We start from the raw sequence: 20,223 nt of genomic DNA on the forward strand, positions 1-20,223 counted from the left end.
CCTGCGGATTACATCCACATGGTATGGAGTTGCCGGCACTTACAGGTATTTTGGGGGAAAGTGGTTGCGGAAATGAGTCTTGTAATGGCTCTCATAATCCCGCTTGATCCGTTGACTTTACTACTGAATCAGGTTGCGGAAACCGCCCCTAACCCGTCAGAATGGGCATTAATGTGTTTTCTCCTAATTCAGGCAAAGAGACTTATTGCTCTTCATTGGAAATCAAAACAACCCCCAAAAAGGAAACAATGGGTGGATATGGTAAATGCCTCCGTCCCTATGTATCAGCTTACGTACTTTAGCAGGGGTTGCCCTAAAAAGTTTGATAAAATTTGGTCCTTGTGGATCTCGGAGCATCTACCAGGCCTCTCACCTCCGACTAATTGATGAGAATGTAATTCATCCTCCGCCCTCCCCTGGTCAAGAATGACAGTTGAGCACATAGAGGGAACACTGTGTCTTTATTGTTTACAGTAGCTATGCACACAGCTTTTTGCAATAGTATATCGCGGGGACAGTCCTGCTGTTGGTTATATATGATTCATGTTTACTGTCTTGGTAACAGGACAGCGTCTTAATGATGCACGACACCTGAATTCTATGCTGACTGTTATATACAACTGTGTGACTTTGTATCTGTTTTATTTTTTTGTTTTTCTTTTTGTTTGTTTGTATGTGGGATTGTTAAAACTCAATAAAAACAAATTTGTAAAAAAAAAAGATATAATTAATCCTTATTGGAAGCAAAACCAGCCTATTGGGTTTATTTCATGTTTATATGATTTTCTAATAGACTTAAGGTATGCAAATTACTGAAAGACTTGTTATCTGGAAAACTCTAGGTCCACAGAATTCTGGATAACAGGTCCCATACCTGTACTAATAAAACTAATAATACAGTCGCTTGTACTTAATCCCAACTAAGATATAATTAATCCTTATTGGAGGCAAAACCAGTCTATTTAATGTTTCCATGATTTTCTAGTAGACTTAAGGATGAAGATCCAAGATCTGTTTTCCGGTAACCCCCAGGCATGTGCATTCCGGATAACAGGTCCCATACCTGTACATGTAATCATTATGAGAGATGTGGCTTTCTTTGCATACGACGTTTAACGGAATCTCGGACAAGTTTTCAGATAAATCGATGAAGTGTGGAATGTAAAGGAACCACGGGTTGAAGGCGTCTATAGAGAAGAGCTACGTGAGTGGGCCGGATAATCTCATCACCGCCGCTGATAGGCTGAATTTCCATAGGAGCTACAAAATCATGGGCCCCTCCCACTGAATGGCGGTTATCCATGGAGATGTACTGACAGGCCCAGACAACTGTAGAAAGGAAGCAGCCGCTGCGTTTCGCTTTTCTCAGTGTAGGATAATGTACTTAGTAGTGGTGTGTGGGCCGATTTACCCGCAGGTTGGGCGGGTTAGGGCCGACCTCGCACTCTTCTTCGCAGGTGGGTGCGGGTTGAGATCTTCTTCTGCTCTACCGCCCGTTACCGCCAAATGCCGGCTTCCGGGTTCTTCTGAGCCTGAACCACAAATTGGGGAAATCCCGACCTGCACATCACTAGTACTTAGGTACCTCATTGGCTGCACAAATCTGATTACTTTCCCTTTATCTGTCGGTTCATCCCGGATCTGATCCGAGCCCTCCGTTTGCTCACATTGAGGACAGATCACATACCGGGGCTCTAATATTTCTACATGGACAAGGAAAAGGGCAGACGGATAATAAAGTTCAATACAAAACCTTTATTGGAAGCAGAACATGTTTTTAACCAATGAACAGACACATCAACTACTTTCATAATATGTATTTTTTTTTTTGTAGAAATAATGAATTGGTTGAAAGTGAATAAAGAAATTGAGCTATAGCCGTGATTGCAATGGCTCACCTGGGACTCCAGGCTTCTATATACTGAAAACTGCACCAGCCCAGGGTACTATGGGAGGAGCAATACTAATAAAGGAGGGTCCAGGCACATTAGACAATCCACGGGGGGGACACAAAATATGAAGTAAAAAGTTATTTATTTCAATTTTAACTGAAAGTGAACATCTCCTATTGGCCCAACGCGTTTCATGCCATTAAGGCACCTAGTCATGGGCTAATAAACTAATAAAGGAGGGTCCAGGCACACTAGAAAATCCATGAGGGGCTACAAAATATAAAGTAAAAAGTTATATATTTCAATTTGAACTGAAAGTGAACATCTCCTATTGGCCCAACGCGTTTCGTGACCATAAGGCATCTAGTCATGGGCTAATAATGGGGGTCCAGGCACATTAGAAACACAAAATATGGAGTAAAAAGTTATTTATATCATTTCAAACTGAAAGTGAACATCTACTAATGGCCCAGTGTTTCGCGACTAAGCCTTATGGGCATGAAACGCGTCGGGCCATTAGTTCAGTCAGTTTCAATTTAAATAAATAACTTTCTACTTCATATTTTGTAAACCCCCTCCCATTAATTTTCTAATGTGCCTGGACCCCCATTATTAACCCATGTGCCTTATGGGAACAAAACGCGTTGGGCCATTAGATGTTCACTTTTAATTCGAATTGAAATAAATAGCTTTTTATTTCATATTTTGTGTCCCCCCATGGATTTTCTAGTGTGCCTGGACCCTCCTTTATTAGCCCATGACTAGGTGCCTTATGGGCATGAAACACATTGGGCCATTAGTAGATGTTCATTTTTAGTTGGAACTGAAATAAATAACTTTTTATTTCATATTTTGTGGCCCACCCCATGGATTTTCTAATGTGCCTGGTGTTATTAGTATTGCTGACGATTTTTCCGCTGGTGCACCTGGACCACCGTTTCAATTTGGTGAGTTTATCAACAATGGTTATTTGTGCCACTTTTTTGGATTGTGATTGTAAATACTAGGGATGCACCGAATCCACTATTTTGGATTTGGCTGAACCCTACTGAACTGAAACCTAATTTCAAGGAAGAAGAAGATGGCAGCGTAAAGCTCATACATTTCTGATACCATTTCAGCAAACTGGACCAATGGCCTGGGGTCTCCGCAGTTATAATCACTGGGTGCCTTGTCTCCTTTAATGGCGTGGATTTAATGGAGGCTCACTACTGCCCATGTGACAGTCAGCCATACTTCTGGCACTTTTATAAAACATTTTAATCCTTAAATGATGGAAAATCCACTGGTTTGGAGAAAACAGCCTGAAAGTAAAGTGGCCCATGTGGCATTGCACAAATCTAATATCTATAATAATAATAATGAAACAGAACAATTCACCATGTGTTTGTGTGAGTTACAACAAAACCATTATTGGCACTTTCTTACAACAGGTGCCCAACAGGGGGGTGCACATGTCTGTCCCCCGGTTTTACCATCGCCACGTTCTGATCTCTTCTGCCGCCCTTGAGTGACTTTCATTGGCAACAGCCAGTCTCTGTATTTGCTCTCCTAGATAGAAGAAAACATAATATTAATAATAAAAAATCCTAAATGCCATGTTATTCAGCCATGCCTGAAGAAAGGTATAAAATACCAGTGTGTATATGCTCCACCCACACTTGTTATAAGGGCATTAGCTTGTAAGCTCACTGGGAAAGGGACTGATGGGGATGTTATAGGGACCTTAGATTGTAAACTCACTGGGGCAGGGACTGAAGGGAATGTGATAGGGACCTTAGATTGTAAGCTCACTGGGGCAGGGACTGAAGGGAATGTGATAGGGACCTTAGATTGTAAACTTACTGGTGCAGGGACTGATGTGTATGTGATAGGGACCTTAGATTGTAAGCTCTCTGGGGCAGGGACTGATGGGAATGTGATAGGGAACTTAGATTGTAAGATCACTGGGGCAGGGACTGATGGGTATCTGATTGGGACCTTAGATTGTAAGCTCACTAGAACAGGAACTGATGGGAATGTGATAGGGACCTTAGATTGTAAACTCACTGGGGCAGGGACTAATGGGAATGTGATAGAGACCTTAGATTGTAAGCTCACTGGTACAGGGACTGATGAGAATATGATAGGGACATTGGATTGTAAAATCAATGGGGCAGGGACTGAAGGGAATGTGATAGGAACCAAAGATTGTAAGCTCACTGGGGCAGGAATTGATGGGAATGTGTTAGGGACCTTAGATTGTAAGCTCACTGGGACACGGACGGATGGGAATGTGATACGGACCGTAGATTGTAAGATCACTGGGGCAGGGACTGATTGGAATGTGATAGGGACCTTAGATTGTAAGATCACTGGGGCAGGGACTGATGGGAATGTGATAGGGACCTTAGAGTGTAAGATCACTGGGGCAGGGACTGATGGGAATGTGATAGGGACATTAGATTGTAAGTTCACTGAGGCAGGGACTGATTGGAATGTGATAGGAACCTTAGATTGTAAGATCACTGGGCAGGAACTGATGGGAATGTGATAGGGTCATTGGATTGTAAGCTCACTGTGGCAGGGACTGAAGGGAATGTGATAGGGACCTTAGATTGTAAGCTCCACTGAGAAAGGGACTGATGGAAATGATGTATAATATGTTCAGTGCGCAGCAGGAATGTTGGCATTCAGCATGGCCGCACCGTTAGACACATACCTTGCGAAGCAGGTCGAGATGCAATGTACCATGTGGAAAAGTCTTACATTTCCCTGGAGACAGATCGATATATGACGTTGGCAACCAACTCTCCTGCTTAGATGAACTGGAGCTGGAAACCAGAAGAAAGAATGTCAGGGTAACAGGGAAAGTCACAATCACTGGGGGCCTGGGGTGCAGCAAACAACTATTAATATTTGACAAATTTAAAGAGACGGGATGTGCAGGTAGGTAGGCAGTTTGTTGAGAATGAAGCAGAGGGTACCCAGGGCACATATCAGCACTCACCCCACAACTTCCCCTAACTGACCTTCAGACTGGGCCCCCTTAGCTCATAACAAGGTTACAGATATATAGAAACATTGGGGTAACAGTCACCCTGCTATAGTTCCAGGGGTACCCAGGGTACAAATAACCACTCACCCCAAATCTCCCCCTAACTGACCTTCAGACTGGGCCCCCTTAGCTCATAACAAGGTTACAGATATATAGAAACATTGGGGTAACAGTCACCCTGCTATAGTTCCAGGGGTACCCAGGGTACAAATAATCACTCACCCCAAATCTCCCCCTAACTGACCTTCAGACTGGGCCCCCTTAGCTCATAACAAGGTTACAGATATATAGAAACATTGGGGTAACAGTCACCCTGCTATAGTTCCAGGGGTACCCAGGGCAGATTACATTTGCAGGACAATAGCACAGTATATTGCTCTCAGGGTATAAGCAGAACTTTTTTCCTTGGCTCTTCTGTTAATCAGTGTTTGGAGCAGCTAGTTGGTTCCTGGTGGGTTCTGTAACTGAGAGCGCTGGTCAATCCTTACAATAATGAACTACAACTCCCAGCATCCTCTAGATTCAGGGATTGGTGTTCGACATGAATAAGAGAGACACAGTTTGCACGTCTCTCCATCTATTCGTGGCGTTGCACCCCAGAGATCTGTCTCATCTGTTTCTGTGATAATTACAATAAAGGATCTTCCCTGCAGGATTCATTATAAATATTCCCCTCCTGTGACTCTTCTATTTATATTCTCTGACTGATATTTTCCAGCTGCAGGTTCTAAATCACTTTCTCAAAAGAAAAGTAAAGTCAGGCATACACTGGCCAATATAAGCTGCCAAATTGGCCCTTCCAGATCATTGGCTATCTATGGACAGCTTTGAAAATCCTGTTGGGCAAGAACTGCTTCGGCCTTTTGACATGGTCCTCTCTGAAAAGGTCTGCAAAAGACCCCAATATTAAGTCATCCCTGGCCCAGGGGCCCACCACTGGTGGGAGTCTCTTCTACAATTGTGGCTCCAGAACATTCATCACGGATCCCGTAGACTAGGCAAGTGATGACCAAGGTAGCCCAACATAAATTAGGCCAATGGCACATGGATCCTTTTCTTCATCTGTGTCTCTACAACCCAACTGCCTCTGGGGACAGCAATGTGTTACTCTACCCCAATGTAATTTTTTTTCCAATCAGAAGCTGGTCTAGTGCTGTGCTCCATCTTACCTATATAAGCCCACATGAGTTCTTCAGACCGGTGCATGTAACTAGAAGAAAAGTTGATGGCACCTTGATAGGTATGAGAGATCCCCTGACAGGAGCACCAGGCTCAGGAGAAAAAGTTAGTGATAGAAAACACTATGTTCCCTTCAGTGTGTTACTCTTTCCTTGCTCTTATATTAGTGAGCTGGCAGTTGTCTTGTCCATTGCTGTGCTCTTGTGGATTCGCTGGCATTCAGTATGGAAGCTCTTGAATGAACTAAAACTGGCCATACACAGAAGATCAGTTTGCTTGCTGAGGTCACCTACATTTTTTGAAAAGGCTGATCTTGGCCCCTTAACGCAAAGATCCGACCTTAACGCAAAGATTCCCATCTCCCGACCTGCCACTAAACATTCCGATCAAATAAAGTAGTAAAAGAACAGATCAGCCGATGTTCTGCCCTGACAGCAATCGTACAAAAGTTATGTCTGACATAGCTGGTGAAAATCGTCCAATCTGCAATACATGCAGAGAAATTATCAGCAGTCAACAGAAATCTTTTCACCTGTCCGATAGACCAAACGACCTATCTACGCGGGACGAAAAATGTCGGGACTCTCCACACACGGTCTGAAAATCCACGAATCCTCGATTTGTACTATCGGATATTTGCATCTATGGCCAGCTTAAGTCAAGTATTGGATCAAAATGAACACCGGCAGGAGAAGGCAACATCTATAAGCCAAAGTTTTCTCCTACTGGTGGCATTTTCTAAGCTCCGTAGTTGACATCTGAGGATATCCTATCAGCTATGGCAAGGGAGGCCGTTGTTTTGGCTCCATAACCTACAGCCTGTGCATGGACAGTTTGAAGGTGACCATACAGTGATAGATTTGGAAAGGTAGCTTGGCCAATAAAAAGGTGTTGCATCTAAAGATAGACTACAAAGAGTGGTGGTACATGGAACATTTTCTAATTGGACCAGTGTTGTTAGTGGAGTACCGCAGGGCTCTGTACTAGGTCCCTTGCTTTTCAACTTGTTTATTAATGACCTGGAGGTGGCCATTGAAAGTACTGTTTCTATTTTTGCAGATGATAATAAATTGTGCAGAACTATAGGTTCCATGCAGGACGCTGCCACTACTGGGCAGCAAACTGGAAAATGAGGTTCAATGTTGATAAATGCAGGTTATGCACTTTGGCAAAAATAATATAAATGCAAGTTCTACACTAAATGGCAGTGTGTTGGGAGTTTCCTTAAATGAGAAGGATCTTGGGGTTTTTGTAGATAACAAGTTGTCTAATTCTGGGCAGTGTCATTCTGTGGCTACTAAAGCAAATAAAGTTCTGTCTTGTATAAAAAAGGGCATTAACTCAAGGGATGAAAACATAATTATGTCTCTTTATAGGTCCCTGGTGAGGCCTCATCTGGAGTATGGGGGGCAGTTTTGGACTCCAGTCCTTAAGAGGCATATAAATGAGCTGGAGAGAGTGCAGAGACTAAGTGCAACTAAACTGGTTAGATGGATGGAAGACTTAAATTATGAGGGGATGGGGTTGTTTTCTCTGGAAAAAAGGCGCTTGTGAGGGGACATGATTAGACTTTACAATTACATTAGAGGACATTATAGACAAATAGCAGGGGACCTTTTTACCCATAAAGAGAATCACCGTACCAGAGGCCACCCCTTCAGACTAGAAGAAAAGAACTTTAATTTGAAGCAACGTAGGGGGTTCTTCACAGTGAGGACACTGAGGTTGGGGAATGAACTGCCGGGTGATGTTGTGATGCTGATTCAGTTAATGACTATAAGAGGGACTTGGATGATTTTTTGGACAGACATAATATCAAAGGCTATTGTGATACTAAACTCTATAGTTAGTATAGATATGGGTATATATAATTTATGTGAGAGTATGGAGGGGTGTGTGTATGGATGCTGGGTTTCATTTGGAGGGGTAGAACTTGATGTCTTTTTCCAAGCCCGATTTAACTATGTAACTATGTAATCAGCAGTTTAAAGAAAAGTTCCTGCAAATCCACTGGGAGGCAGAAAGTCTTCCCAGGTATCGGATTTGTCTCATAGAGTTCATTTTAATGAAATAATTCAAAAGTTTCCTTTTTCTCTGTAATATTAAAACAATATATTGTACTTGATCCCAACTAAGATATAATGATTTCTTGTTGGAGGCAAAAGTATCATATTGGGTTTATTTAATTTTTAAATAACTTTTTAATGGACAAGGTATGGTGATCTAGGTTATGGAAAGAACCTTTATGCAGAAAACCCTAGGTCCAGAGAACTCTGGATAATAAATCCCATACCCTAGTGATCTGTGGGCCGAGAAAACCTTGACCAGCACGGGCCTTCCCCCCTCCATTTATAGACCAACGCCATCCCGCAATGACATCACAAAAGTGGCGGGGCAGAAAGCCGGAAGTCTAAGGTCATGGGCCGGGAGAGCAGGCAGAAGGGCTCAACCCGAAGCTGCCTCACAAGAGGAGCAGCCAGAACCGGTCTGATCTGCAGGTATCGGGCCTGCCCACACATCACTAACAAACCTGTATAAAAACGCTCAGTGGGTACTTTCTATGGGCTCTTGCAAGTTGAGGTGGAACTGTCCACTCAGAAGTGACATGGGGTGGAAGCAGACCGCATCAGCCATAAACGACACCCTTGTATTAGTGATGTGTGGGCTGGCCTAATACCCGCGGGTTTGGGATGAAATCGCACTCTTCTTCGCGAGTGGCGGACTGAGCTCTTTTCCTGCTCTCCCTGCCCACACCCTTCAAATGACAGCTTCCGACTTCTTTTATAGACGCTGCGACTGCTCGCAATGCCCCTTTTGTCACGTCATTGGCATGGCGGTGCGGGTCTATAAAAGGAACCCGGATGCGGCAGGCGTAGGCTAAAGGTGGCCATACACGGGCCGATAAAAGCTGCTGACAGACCGAGTCGGCAGCTTATTGGCCCGTGTATGGGGCCCCCCGACGGGCTTCCCCGATCGAGATCTGGCCGGATGGGACTAAAAATCCCGTCAGATCGTGGCCGCATCTGTTCGTTGATGCGGTCCCGCGATCCGACCGCCCGTTCGCGTTCACTAGGATCCGATCATTGGGCCCTAGGGCCCATGATCGGATCAGCCCGATATTGCCCACCTCAAGGTGGGCATATCGGAGGGAGATCCGCTCGTTTGGCGACATCGCCAAACGAGCGGATCTCTCCCTGTATGGCCACCTTAAGGGAGGACGGAATAGGATCGGGGAAATCCCGACCCGCACATCACTACTTTGTACTGTGGCTCTTTCTCCTGTCAAGAGAGTAAACACAGATGGCATTGGGCACCTGCTACCTCCTGCTGCTCAAATATTTTACCTTTGGCCAGACAGGCAAATGACTAACTGAAAGGAATATTTGCTAAGGCTTTTATGGCAGCTCCCCAATGTACAAAGTCTCACCCCCCCCACTATAGAACCTACCTGTTTATAACAGAACAAGCTTTCTGCTGCATATTCCCATTCATCATAAAGTACCCCAAACATGACATTTACCCCGCTGTTGATCACACACAAGAAAGTTCAAAGAACAGACGAAACAGAAACAATCTGAATGTTTTATTAGGTGTATAACCTGCACACAAAGAAGTCATTTTCTTCTTTCAATCTTTTCGAAAACAAACATTTGGAAAATCCATGGCAACTGGCGATGCTCAGCATAGTCAGTACATATATACAAAATAAGTTACAATTCTTCTGTTAATGGGAATCAATAGAAATTTACATTGAGAGGGAAGAAATCAGAAAAAAAAAAGACCACCCCTCCGTCTCCACATTTTTATAGAAAGGGAATATAAAAAAACATAAAACATTTTATTTATTTTTTACTTGTCCCACTTAACCATTAGCCATGAAGCCACAAATAGTGGGCAACATCAGTGGACATTTTTTTAGTAACATTTCGGGATTAGAGAAAACATTTTTTTAACCCCTACTCCAGTTTAAATTAGTATTATTTCTTTAAAAACAAAACAAACACAAGACAAACAAAAAAAAAAAAGCCAGTTGACCATACAAAAGAATCTGCCCGGTTTTATACAGCAATGATATGGTTAAGATATGCGGTGGAAGTACGGTTTTTCAATGTATTTTGCACAATTTTAAAAAAACTGATAATGAATTTATAGAGAAAGGGGTTATAAAGCATGGTTATAAATGTTCCTTTGTCACCAAGGAGAATGCAGACGAAAATAAAAAGCGCCCACCCTACGCTTGTAAGTCATTGCCTGCGCTACATTTCGCTTACACTGAAATAACTCCGCCAAGAGTTGACAAAAACAAATCCAGATCTTGAACACAGATAGACCTAAACAAAACAATACACTTTGTGATGGTGGACGGGCCCCTTCAATTTCCTTCTTCTATCGGCAATGCCATAAATTCAGCATATATATATATATATATATATATATATATATATATATATATATATATATATGTAACCTACGTTTTTAGTGCAAATTACTACCATTACTTAATCCCTCTCGTAAGGATCAGATCCTGAACTGAAACTCCAAAATGGTGCAAAATAATACAAGCCAAGAATAGTCTTTTATTTTACTACTAATTTCTTGGACTGTTCTAAATGCTACAACTGTTCCGTTGAATTATCTATAATACAGAAGAGCCGCGAATGACCTATAAAATATACCTTTATAAACAGTGCTTAGAAGTAGTAGTAGGTCCCGATTCGTAAAAATAAATCTGATGCCTATGCCAGGAAAAAATTAACTACAGGAAAAGTAATCAGTAAAAAAATTAAGAGAGAACAGAAATGTCCAAAGTCGTGTGAATTCCTCCGTAAACAGTTGGACCTTTAACTTTTGTAAAACAACCAACCTTTTCCCACCGGAAAAGAAGTTGTAGCTCCTATGTGGTCATAGACGTACAGATTTACCTTCATATCAGACGAACGATCGTTCGGTGCCATCTCCCGACCTGCCATTAACCATTCATATCAAATAAAGTAGTAAAAAAATAGATCAGACGATGTGCTGCCGTGACAGCAACCGTACCAAAGTTATGTCCGACAAATGCTGGACGGATATTGTCAGATCGGCAGAGATATTATCTGTAGCCGACAGAAATTTTCTAACCTGTACGATCAAGCGAACAACCATCTCACAAAAAATTACGGGACACTCCACACACGGTCCAAAAACAGAGTTTTGTGCGATCAAATCTTTGCGTGGCACTTAAAGCAACTCTAGTTATCAAGTATCTACCTCCGTATGTACAAAGCTGCTCTTTGGAAGCCGAGACCTCGCTAAATACGTTTCCAAAAATAACAGCGTCCTTAAAAAGACCAAACATTTTTAAAAAAATGAAATGTTAAAACCAGTGCATACCAACGCTTTCAGTTGCCAAGGTATTTGGCTTCGGAAAGCGAAGGGGGAAAAACAAAATTTTATACAAATGAGTTAAAGCTAAAGTTTTTACGTTGCCAAGGAAAGAGAGCAAAAATATCATTTCATTTATTTACTCGAGATTGTAATTCACAACACTGAGGTGTCCCGTCCGTAAGCGTCTGGAATGTACACGTCCATGTGGAAATACCAGGAACAAAAAAAATGCAATGGGCTGCCGTGGTTCGTGATGATATATAAACATGCCTGGTACAATCTTTGGGGGGTAAAGAATTGCAATACCTCGTGCTCCTGCAGTGGGGTCGGAATTTGAAATGATCTTAGAAGAGATACACGTAATAAAAGCTCGAAATTCTGCTGTTCTGACTTTTAAAGTGCAAATTTTTTTTTACATTTCTATTTTTTTTTTAGAATGCCGGCTATTATGAGGACAATATCCCTTTTAAGATCATTGGAAATCTGCAAGCAGTTCATTCCAGCTGCACAAGCCTAACAAAAGGAAGCCTTGGGAATATTAAGCATGCAGAATGGAATCATGCAACTTAATTAAAACAACAGGCAGTCTCTTATGTTGTGGTTTACACTGAACCTGGCTGCCCATCCAATTCATAAGGGACACCTGGGGAACTGACTGATGATCAACCAAAGTGGGGAAATCCATACGTTCAATCCATCTGCTTTTGATTCCTTCAAAATTATACAAAGCTGCTCTGAGCAGTAGAACATGTTTATTTCCTACGGAAATCATAAAGGATCGAGAGCTGAAACTAAATGTAGCAGCATGAAATCTAAAACACTTGGTAATGATTCACCAAGTAGCAAGGGATGATAATTAGGGATGCACTGAATGCATTATTCGGTATTCGGATAAATCCCCGAATCCTTTGTGAAAGATGCAGCCGAATACCGAACCAAATTTGAATTTGTATAAGAAAATTAAAGGCTGGGAAGGAAAAAGTGGAAAATTTTTTTTTTTTTACTTCTTTGTTTTGTGACGAAAAGTCACATGATTTTCCTTCCCGCCCCTAATTTACATATGCCAATTAAGATTCGTATTCAGTTCGCCAGGCACAAGGATTCGGCCAAATCAGATTCATGCAGGAAAAGGCCGAATTGTGGATTCAGTGTATTCCTAATGATAATTCAGCAACGTGTTTTTTTTTTTGCGAGAATTTTTTATGAAAAAAGAGACTTTGTGATTTCCAGGGTTTTCTAAAAATGCTGGAAAACACTCTCAACACAAGGCATGGTGAGCAACAAATTCCTGGCTTTGGCAACAATGCCAGGCTTCAGGTGTACTAAGCACTAAAAATATAAAAAGAGACTGTGAGAATCAATAATCGAAAAGTTAGAGAGAGAGAAAAAAGGCTATTGTGCACGAAGAGCAAAAATAAAATGATGTACAATTCTAAAAATATTATCTGTTTTTTTTCTAAACATGGAGATAAAAATGACAGAAACCCTAAAGAGGAAAAATAGGGGGCGGGAATTTTTAGAAACAGTTATATGCTCATTATATGCGCTAACATGATTAGTAATGCCATGTCATGTGTTGTCTTATCCTTCAGGTATTTAAGGTTATCCTATACAACTACAAAACTGATATGTGGCAAAAACAACAGGAAAAAAAATGTACTTACACATTTTTGCTTTCTTGTGAATTTTTGATTTCCTTCACTTTTTTAACAGAGTCTGCCACTAAGTCGTGACTGGCTGCCTTGTTAAGGTTTGTTCTGCCTTCCCTTTCTACACCCTCTCTGGCTGCCTTAAACTCTCTGCTTCTGGTAACAAAGAGAGGCGGGTTTGTTGCATGGCCGGGCACTGACACTCTACTTTCTGCACTTTTCGGTTGGTTAACCGACAGCTCGCCTACGCACGGAGGTTTCTGCGTGTTCACCTGGCAGTACTGAATGCTCATTAAATTAATCCCTGTTTTGTACGCTGTGGTGTTAATGGGGAGACACAAGGAAGGAGAGTTCTCTTTACACACTTTTGTGGTGAGCAAGTACAAGCCGGAGCGGACAAGGGGAGATTTGGGAATGATGCTAATGGCTGGCAACTCTTTAGATCTTTCCAAGGCAGGTCCTTTCCTGTCCAGCGGCGGGCAATTCGCCAGCCGGGAATTATGCACCATGCTTTTGCAAATCTCGGTGGCTAACTTGGATGGACCAGTATTTCCTACATTTAACAGAAGTTGTTTTTCGGTGCCAGACACATATTTAAGTCCAGCCACAAAGTTTCCTGCAACGGGAAAGTTCTGGGGGCTGTTGAGATTTGCCTGCGTAATCACCCGTCCGGGAGCAGTTGGAAGGCACTGCTCGATGGGTTTAATGATACTGTTCTGCTCTACTAAACATTCTTTCTTTATTATGAAACAATTTGGTGTACTCTGGGGGCTCATTCCTGTTCTGACCTCAACAGGGCGGGTATTCGACAGTCTTACAGGCAGTAGGCTTTGTTTACCACTGTGCAGTGCTAATGGCTGCACCACACTTGCCTGTGCAGTGGCTGCAGTAGAAATGTTTGCACATGGTTCAGGTTGAAGCGCAGTTTCAGGTACAGGATTTAACAAAACTGCCTGTTCCTGCTTTAAAGTTTGGGTATTTTTCTCTATGTTAGAATCAGAAACTGCCTCGTTTTGTGCTGCTGTAAGCGCAGATGACACTTTCGCTCTTTCGGCCAGGAACTTCCTTATCTCCTGTTCTATGCCGTCATCGCTATCCACAGAGCTGCTCTCATGTGCATCGTCTAAGGCACGTGTTTTACTGTTGGGCTCATTGGAGGCACAAGCTGGCATAGGTTGACCATCTTTATTACCCTGGGGAGAAGAAGAACACGATGGAATGTTTCTCTCGACTGCCTTTTCCTCTCTCCTTTTCTTTGACTTCTCGAGAGAACTTTCCTTTGCAGTACTGGAATTTAAAAGGCAACTTTTGATGAACGGTGGATCTTTTGGGGGTTGTTTGGAGTCCTCGGATATCTCGACTGGCTTGCTAATGGTTTCATCGAATCGGACTCTCTTCTTACACTGAGATTTACCATCTTTGGGACGCTTTTTGTATTTCCTTTTTGATTTGAGCAGATCTTTTATGGCGGTGTCTAGATCTTCGTCGCTGTCCAAGGAACTGCTTTTATCTCCGCTAGAGTAGCTTCTGGTCAGTCCATGGGATCTCCCTCGGCTCCTGTTTAACGCTGTTGAGACCTCAGGAACCACAATACTTTCTCCAGCCCCCATGTGAATTTCCGAAGGTGCTGATAATTTAGCAGCAAACTTACCACTGCTTTGTAATCGTTCATCTGGTTGTGGGTACTGGTTTAGCTCAACATTAGAACCCAATTTATCCAAAGGAAGAGTTTTTCTCATTAAATCTGATTGCATGGCCTTGGCTTTTCTCTTGTGTGTTAGAGAAAGCTTCGATATTGAAGACTGACTTCCCAGTTCAGGACTAGTTTCTATCGTTGTCTCCAGTTTAACAGGTGAAATGCCAGCACCCTCCACCTGTGCCTTGCGAGCCAAAAATGTCCTAATTTCTTGCTCTATGCTGTCATCGCTGTCAACCAAACTGTCACTATCACACTGCGGTTCAGGAGGAGGTGGGGGAGGCTCTGTAGGAATCACGTAAGTTCTTTGAGGTTGTGAAGGCAGGATTGTTTTAGAAATGTCAAGTATTGCTTCTGCACACATGAGTTCCGCAGCCGTCTCCGCTCTGCAAGTAGTTGGAGCTCCAATTTCACGTTTCGAAAAGCTAGCCTCTTCAGAAAGGACTGGTCTCTTGCTTAACAGAGGCTGGCAATTCGATATATCCTGGGAAGCAGCAAGTTTGTTATTCAGACTTTTTCTTTTCCTGCTTTCAAAGTGTGTCAGCGAATTAGCAGAGGTGGGACTTTTTACTTTCTCTGGTGTGACGGTGGGCGTTATCCCTTGCCTTCTCTTCTCCAGCTGGTAAAGCTGAATGGCCTCTTCGATTCCATCATCGCTGCTCGAGTCTGAAGGCTCTTCCTTTACAATTGGAGTGGATTTTGGAGACGGAGAGCTTGTCTTGGTGTTCTGCTTTAGAACACAGGCCTTTGGTTGTATTTTGGTAGTCTCTGGGCTAGGTCTAAGCAATTTAGAATCTGAAGCATGTTTCCGCAATAGTTCAGACCCTGCTTGCTTCGAGTTCTGCTTTTCTGAAGTCTTGCTGGTTTTTAACTTTGGTTTCGACTGAGTTTCGATGCAAGGGACTTTTGGTGGGGAGCTGATTTTGCTCTTACTTTTTTGCTGCTTTTTGTCATTGAGGAACTGCTCAATTTCAGCCTTGATGCTCTGCTCGAAGGAGTCATCACTGCTCACGCTAACGGGGGAAGAGCTCCTTTGCTGTTCTTTCAGTCTAAAGCTATTGCAAATGTCACTAGTAGTAACCATGCTGACGGGACAGGTATTGGCTGCAGCAAAGTTCTGAGCGTCATTCAGCAAAACTCCATGCTCAACAGAAGTGGAGCTCGTTGTGTTGAGACCTTCGTTCGATGCTTCACCGGTATCTTTCTTTTTAAGGTACTCCTGAATTGCTTCTTCTATATCTCGATCTACAGAGTCGTCGCTATCCGATTCCAACATCAGTGGGCCAAACTCTGAATGATCATCTTTATTATCTCTGAACTCAGCAGGGACTACCAGCGTAGCGCTCTCTCTTGTGTGGCCCTTAAGCACAGCAGCATTCGTTTTCAGTCCTCTTTCAATATTAAAATCCCCCTTCCTAGTCTTCTGCATAATACCCTCATGTTCCACGGTCACTTCAAGAGAAGACTCATCGCTTTGTAGAGTGCTGATAATGCCCTGGACTTGCGTGGATATAGTGGCCCTGGAAATATCTTCTTCAGACTCGGAGAAGCTGACGGGTATTCTACAAGCTGTGGTCTGCCCAAACGGTGCCCATTTTGTTTGGAAAGAAGCCAGAGGAGGGGCATTCACAAGAAACATTCTAGCAGAAGCAGCCACGGTCTGAGTGAGTCGTTCCGGGTGTGCTCACATCCTAAAAAGAAAAAGATAAATATATCAAATAAGTTTTACCCATAAAGTACAACAATGATGAAGACATTCAACTGTATGCAAACACCCTCTGCCATTCGCATTTTGAGAATCTGACCAATTGCAGGGGTGCCAAACTCTTGTCCCTGAAGCTACAAAAAACCAGCAGTGGCCAGAATCTGAAACATTCCTTGGGGCACAATCTCAGGAAATCCAGCCTGGATTTCCTAATTTGGACTTTTTTTTGACCCGAATAGCCCTTCAAAAAAACGGGCTGTCCGGGTCAAAACCCTAGGCACAATGCAGTCCAAAACAGATGGGGATTTTCAAGTTCAACAGCTCTGACATTAAAGGAGAAGGAAAGGTAGAATCACAAAGGGGGTGGCTAGTTGTTAGGTAGCCACCCAGTGACAGGCTTGGGTAATTTTACTGCAAGCACTATTACAACTGGGTGCATGTGTAGTACCAATCGGCAAACTGTAATATGAATGTGTCTGCCCAGGGGAAAATGCAATTATATGACCCGTGCTTACAAGAAAAATACCCGGGCCCCCGTGGTCTCCACCCGAGGTTTATTTGCTCATGGGAATTTTAATGTAAACTCATAAAAGCCTGTGGTGGGAGTCACATAATGCAAGTAATGAGCCAACTACAGCTTGCTGGGTTGACACAGAGCTGGTGTACAGGACAGACTACACATAAGTTCCACAATAGTTAACATAGAACCCCCCAAAAATATACAGACTCTTTATAGCAGGTGTAACTCCAAAGAACACACGTTGCAGCAAGGCCGAAATGTTGGCTAGTTTGTTGGCACAATTAATCACTGTCACACGATTTCGAGTGCTGCAGTTTGTGTTGTTTGGTGTTATATGTGGGTGACTGGCAGGGGGACCAGCAACTTGCACCCGAAGCTACAACAAGCGGATTGGGATAGTTGAGCATCACCCGCATTGACTTGTTTTATAGCAGGTGCAGGTTACCCCACTAACATTACACCCCCCCCCCGAGAGACAAGAACCAGTACAAATACCCAACTCTGAACCAGTATATGATTCTCGTCTTATTCATTCACTGATTAAAGCAGCCCATGCCAGTGTCTCCTGTTAGTAGAATACAGATCCCAGAATCCCCTGCCAAACAGGCAACTGGGACGTGTAGTCCAACAGTACCAGGACAGCAGCAGACCGGGCAACTTGATGCCCCAATATCAAGTCCAGTTCCTAATCGTTTCTAGCTCGGCCTGGTACAGGTCAAGGACAGTTGATATTATAGGGCAACATGTAGGGGTACAGGGAGTTGTAGCTGGTACCAGGGGAAGGTACAGGACACTAGTCTATAAAGTTGGGTGCCCATATGATGCTAAACTACAAATCCATGCATCCTCTTATCACCCGATCAAGGGTCACTGACTGCTGAGAGTTGTAGTCATACTGTATGTGGGGAGCCAAGGGTACAGGGAGTTGTAGTCATGCTGTATGTGGGGAGCCAAGGGTACAAGGAGTTGTAATCATGCTGTATGTGGGGAGGTAAGGGCACAGGGAGTTGTAGTCATGCTGTATGTGGGGAGCCAAGGGTACAGGGAGTTGTAGTCATGCTGTATGTGGGGAGCCAAGGGTACAGGGAGTTGTAGTCATGCTGTATGTGGGAGTTAAGGGTACAGGGAGTTGTAATCATACTGTATGTGGGGAGCCAAGGGTACAGGGAGTTGTAGTCATGCTGTATGTGGGGAGCCAAGGGTACAGGGAGTTGTAATCATACTGTATGTGGGGAGGTAAGGGCACAGGGAGTTGTAGTCATGCTGTATGTGGGGAGGCAAGGGTACAGGGAGTTGGTAGCAGAGGGAGACAGAGTTGTTACCAGTCCAGTTCTCCCCCCAGAGGCCTAGTCGATGGGCTGAAGCCGCAGTAGCAGTAGGAGGGAGGGAGACAGGGGCCGCTGGGAGCTCCTCCCTGACACAGAGGCCTCGGTCCTTGCCCTACTCGAGCCTCACACTTACCCGGTGCGCAGGGACAGCCCTCGGGCAGGGCCCGGCTCCATCTCATGCTCGGAGTCCGCGTCACTCTGAGGTTAAACGGTGACCGTCGGGGAAGCACTGAGCAAACACTCGCGCACTCAACCCGCTCCTACTCCTGCCGCCTGCACTCAGACACCGGGCACCAGCGCGTAATCCCGCGCTCTCCCTCCAGTGCAGAGACGCGCACGCACCTCCTTAGCAACGTTCGCACGTACGGGCACGAAACCCTGAGGTGCCCGCGCAACTCGGCGCCTCGGCGTCACCATAGCAACCTGTGTCCTGCCACACGCTTCCTGTCTATTGCTCCCAGAATCCCACGCGCTTGTCCTGCCGATAGGAGAACTCTGGGGGTTGTAGTTCTGCCTTTCCTTCATGGCTTCATGTTGTTGTAAATTGAAAGTGACGCCCTTACTTCGTGCTACATGTTATTCTCAGTGCATCTTTGCGTTTTAAGAAAATAAAGCATTAAGTACTACATCCCCAGACACACGATGTCTTCAGCCACATGTGAACTACAACTCTCAGAATTGACTTGTTACTAGTACAGACAACTCCCAGCACTCCCAGCGACACTCTGTACCTTCTCTATTGCTCATGGGAGGTTTAGCTACTGGCTCACAACAATTCCCAGCACCCTGAGGCCATTTTACTTCTCCTCTGCCAATTGTGACAGTGAGATCATGTTAATGGATAGCTAAGCATCTTTTGGGGTACTTGAGCATCTTATGGGATACCTGAGCATCTTATGGAGCACCTGAGCATGTTAATGGATAGCTAAGCATCTTTTGGGGTACTTGAGCATCTTACGGGTTATCTGAGCATTTTACGGGGTGCCTGAGCATGTTACGGGATAGCTAAGCATCTTTTAGGGTACCTGAGCGTCTAACAGGATACCTGAGCATCTTATGGAGTACCTGAGCATGCTAATGGATATCTAAGCAACTTTTAGGGTACTTGAGCATCTTATGGGATACCTGAGCATCTTATGGAGCACCTGAGCATGTTAATGGATAGCTAAGCATCTTTTGGGGTACTTGAGCATCTTACGGGTTATCTGAGCATTTTACGGGGTGCCTGAGCATGTTACGGGATAGCTAAGCATCTTTTAGGGTACCTGAGCGTCTAACAGGATACCTGAGCATCTTATGGAGTACCTGAGCATGCTAATGGATATCTAAGCAACTTTTAGGGTACTTGAGCATCTTGTGGGATACCTGAGCATCTTACGGGATGCCTGAGCATGTTACGGGATAGCTCAGCATTTTATAGGGTGCCTGAACATATTACGGGATATCTAAGCATATTACAGGGTACTTCAGCATATTAAGGGATAAATGAGCATCTTATAGGACGCCTAATCTTACAGGGTGCCTGATCATCTTACAGGGTACCTGAGCATCTTACAGGGTACTTGTGCATCTTACCAGGTACCTGAGCATATGAAGGGATGCATGAGCATTGTACAGGGTACCCGAGCATCTTATAAGATACCTAAACATCTTACAGGGTACCTGAGCATCTTACAAGATACTTGAGCATCTTACTGGGCACCTAAGCATCTGCAGGCCTGGATTTGTGGCAAGGCCACAAAGGCCCGGGCCTAGGACAGCACAAATTAAGGGGCAGCATACCACCCAGCCACACGTGAAGTTTGCACGAGGGACTAGGCATGCGGGAGACTTTACACGTTTGCTCTAGG

The 20,223-nt window shown here is 43.9% G+C and overlaps 1 protein-coding gene across 2 annotated transcripts; it reads right to left on the reverse strand.

Annotated features, from left to right (window-relative positions):
* Positions 1-1,735: 1,735 nt before the first annotated feature.
* ppp1r26.L (protein phosphatase 1 regulatory subunit 26 L homeolog) lies at positions 1,736-18,736 on the reverse strand. 2 transcript variants are annotated; one of them, XM_018228800.2, is made up of 4 exons: positions 18,507-18,736; positions 13,140-16,511; positions 4,594-4,705; positions 1,736-3,443 (listed from the first exon to the last, which is right to left on the reverse strand). In XM_018228800.2, exons 2-4 carry the CDS (start codon positions 16,457-16,459, stop codon positions 3,303-3,305), a joined length of 3,573 nt encoding a protein of 1,190 aa, XP_018084289.1. In that variant the 5' UTR covers positions 16,460-16,511; positions 18,507-18,736; the 3' UTR covers positions 1,736-3,302.
* Between the last annotated feature and the right edge of the window lie 1,487 nt (positions 18,737-20,223).

The sequence above is a fragment of the Xenopus laevis genome, chromosome 8L (genome assembly GCF_017654675.1).
Source record: "Xenopus laevis strain J_2021 chromosome 8L, Xenopus_laevis_v10.1, whole genome shotgun sequence".
Lineage (NCBI taxonomy): Eukaryota > Metazoa > Chordata > Amphibia > Anura > Pipidae > Xenopus > Xenopus laevis.

What these genes read in the sequence shown, in the direction of transcription:
- ppp1r26.L (XM_018228800.2), bottom strand. Translation starts at nt 16,459, where the DNA reads ATGTTTCTTGTGAATGCCCCTCCTCTGGCTTCTTTCCAAACAAAATGG. An exon ending in TCACAAGAAAGCAAAAATGT is followed by an intron (nt 4,706 to 13,139) that starts GTAAGTACATTT and finishes TCTGGTTTCCAG; the next exon opens with CTCCAGTTCATCTAAGCAGG. An exon ending in ATCTCGACCTGCTTCGCAAG is followed by an intron (nt 3,444 to 4,593) that starts GTATGTGTCTAA and finishes TCTTCTATCTAG; the next exon opens with GAGAGCAAATACAGAGACTG.